Source organism: Carlito syrichta, unplaced genomic scaffold (genome assembly GCF_000164805.1).
Source record: "Carlito syrichta isolate Samal-C Ts95f unplaced genomic scaffold, Tarsius_syrichta-2.0.1 Scaffold311854, whole genome shotgun sequence".
In the NCBI taxonomy this organism is placed as follows: domain Eukaryota; kingdom Metazoa; phylum Chordata; class Mammalia; order Primates; family Tarsiidae; genus Carlito; species Carlito syrichta.
In genome coordinates this window covers 2,535-5,062 of record NW_007255950.1, presented here as the reverse complement: position 1 = coordinate 5,062, position 2,528 = coordinate 2,535, and the positions used below count along the sequence as shown (strand labels likewise).

General features: G+C 48.0%; 1 protein-coding gene across 1 annotated transcript in view; it reads right to left on the bottom strand.

Moving 5' to 3' along the window:
• Window positions 1-1,971, bottom strand: part of EAPP (E2F associated phosphoprotein) — a 33,551-nt gene extending 31,580 nt beyond the window's left edge. The window contains exon 1 of the mRNA XM_008069204.2: window positions 1,595-1,971. Coding sequence (XP_008067395.1) covers window positions 1,595-1,668 — 74 coding nt within the window. The 5' untranslated portion in view covers window positions 1,669-1,971. The remainder of the gene's footprint in view (window positions 1-1,594) is intronic.
• Between the last annotated feature and the right edge of the window lie 557 nt (window positions 1,972-2,528).

Genomic DNA, 2,528 nt, shown 5'->3' with positions numbered 1-2,528 from the left:
AATATATATATATATATATATATACACACACACATATATATATAATATACAAAATAAAACAAAAAGCATTGGACTCAGAGCTTTCAGAGTCTAACAATACTTTTGCGTTCACAGTATTTATTTTACTTTATTTTTACTTTTTGAGTTGGAGTCTCACTCTATTGCTCAGACTGGAGTACAGTGGCATGCTCCTGGTCACCACAGCCTTGACCTGCTGGGCTCCAGCGATCCTTCCGCCTCAGCCTTCCAAGTAGCCAGAACTACAGGCCTGCGCTACCATGCCCGGTTCATTTCTTATTGTAGAGACGAGATCTTGCCAAGTTGCCTGGGCAGGTCTCAAACCCGCGGGCTCAGGCAATTCACTTGCCTTGGCCTCCCAAAGTGCTAGGATTACAGGCTGAGCCACTGAGCCCAGCCATAGTATTTATTTTTACAGCTGCCTTTTTAGTAGCAACCATAATGGGATTATAAAAGCTTCCTTAAAGAAATTTAATGACAAAAATGTAAGTTTGTTTAAAGAAAAACATTAAATAAACAGATGCGTACAGAGAATAACTCAAGTCTAGGAAACACTACCATATTCTAATCAAACTAAATCACTGAGGCCTACCTCTACCTTCCTTTTCACAGACAAAACCATTAACTGAAACTCTTTTTCACAGGGTATCCTGGTATCCATCTTCATTTCCCCCCCAAAAAAAACTTCACAGCTGTCTGATCTTCCATGCCTCCAGCTGCTCCCCAGGATAATATGAGGAAACATGTTCTTCATTGTTAATGAAGAAAAGTATAGCTTCACAGAAAGTCTCACTGGGTAGAATCTATGTTTTAAAGTTCATGAATAGGATCTGTGGACCGCTAAAAAAAACAGCTAAATTTACCTGGAAATTTCTTGACAACATAACTTCAAGTTTCCCCCCAGATTGAATAAATCCTTCCCTACTGGAAATCCCACAGAACTTCATGTTTGCCGATCTCGGGTCAACATTTTCTACAGTGGTCTTCCCGGATAAACATTTTATCTTATTACCCCTATATACTTTAAGCCTGGGAAGACTGAGACCTTATGATTTGCCTCTGTAGCTCAGAGAAAGCATATAATAGTCCAAACAAAGCCTGTTCAATATTCTCTTGTTTGTGACAGTTTAGTCTTCAAGACGGGCACGTCACACTAAGTCCTGTGAGCCTCACAACAAATGTACACGGTTTGTACTATGTTATCTAACTTATATAACTATATGTTCTTCTATTTCCATTGTATAGGTGAGAAACCGAGGATAAGTGACTTGCCTTTAGTCACTCTGCTAGTAAACTGTAGAGTTTCAGTCTCACGGCTTTTGATGATTTATGCGTGGTCCCCTTTGGTTCCGGAATATCCCTCTTCCCAGAGCCGCTGTCGGCTCCGCCTCCGCGAGGGCTGCGCAACCCCACCAGGAACCCCCCTCGGCCTCCCACAAGCGACAGTGGGGCGCGACAGGCGCCCGAGCTATTGGGCCAAGAGTCTGCCTAGACTCAGCAGGGGGCGGGGAGCGGAGGTGGCCAAGGCCCAGCCTCAGTCCGCAGCCTCAGGGGCCAGGGAGGGGCAGAAGCCCACCTGCTCAAAGCCGGCTCCTCGTCGCTAGGCTCTTCAACCACGTAGGGGTCGTAATCATCCGGGAGCCGGTTCATGGTGACCTGCTGTAGCCTACACAGTGCCCGATCTGCGGCGTCTCTGTTTACTTCGCAGGTCCGGGAGCTAAAGCGTCCCCGGACTCCACTTCCGTCCGCACTTCCGCCTGAACCGATCCTCCCTGTGCGCCTGCGCAGACTGTCCCAACGAGGAGGCGAAAAGCAGGGACCAGCGGGTTCCACTGCTGCCCTACGCGGCTTCTGCTCACAGGAAAACTACCTTAATACCGAAAATAAGAATAATCTACACCCTCGTAAGTGGCAGTCTCTAAGATGAACGCTTTACGTCCAGGGTCTCTGTCACACGAAGCAGAAATCTAGATGCTGAGGGACACGTAGCCTGAAATCCTGTAGCCCTCCGACACTGGCACGCGGTGCCTTTCCAGCCTCTCCTCCAACCCTCCTGCCTTCCTTTCACCGCGCGGCTCTGCCTCGGCTTCACGCTATTCACCCTGAGTCTGACTTCGTCCCCGACCGTCTACCCAAAACCTTTTCTCGTTCTCTTTCCAGTCCCAACTTGTGCTCAACCCTCATCGGACTCCACTCGATGCTTGAGGATGAGGCAGATGACAGCCCTTTGATCTCCATTGAGAGAGGGTTTCTTCCCCTGTTTCTGTACCAGTCTGTACTAGGGTTCTTGCCACCTACATCTCTCCCCTCTTCCTCATCCCATCCGAATGCTTACCCCGTTTGTATCTGGTCCCTGCCCTCTCCTTCGGTACTATGTCAGATTCGAGTTGCCTGCTAAATATCTCCACCTTCTCTACTCCTGGCAACTCAAACTCGGTGTGGCCCAAACCCAACTCAACATCTTCCACCCATCCCATCCCGTTAGCTATCTTTGACTCGTATCATTTCTG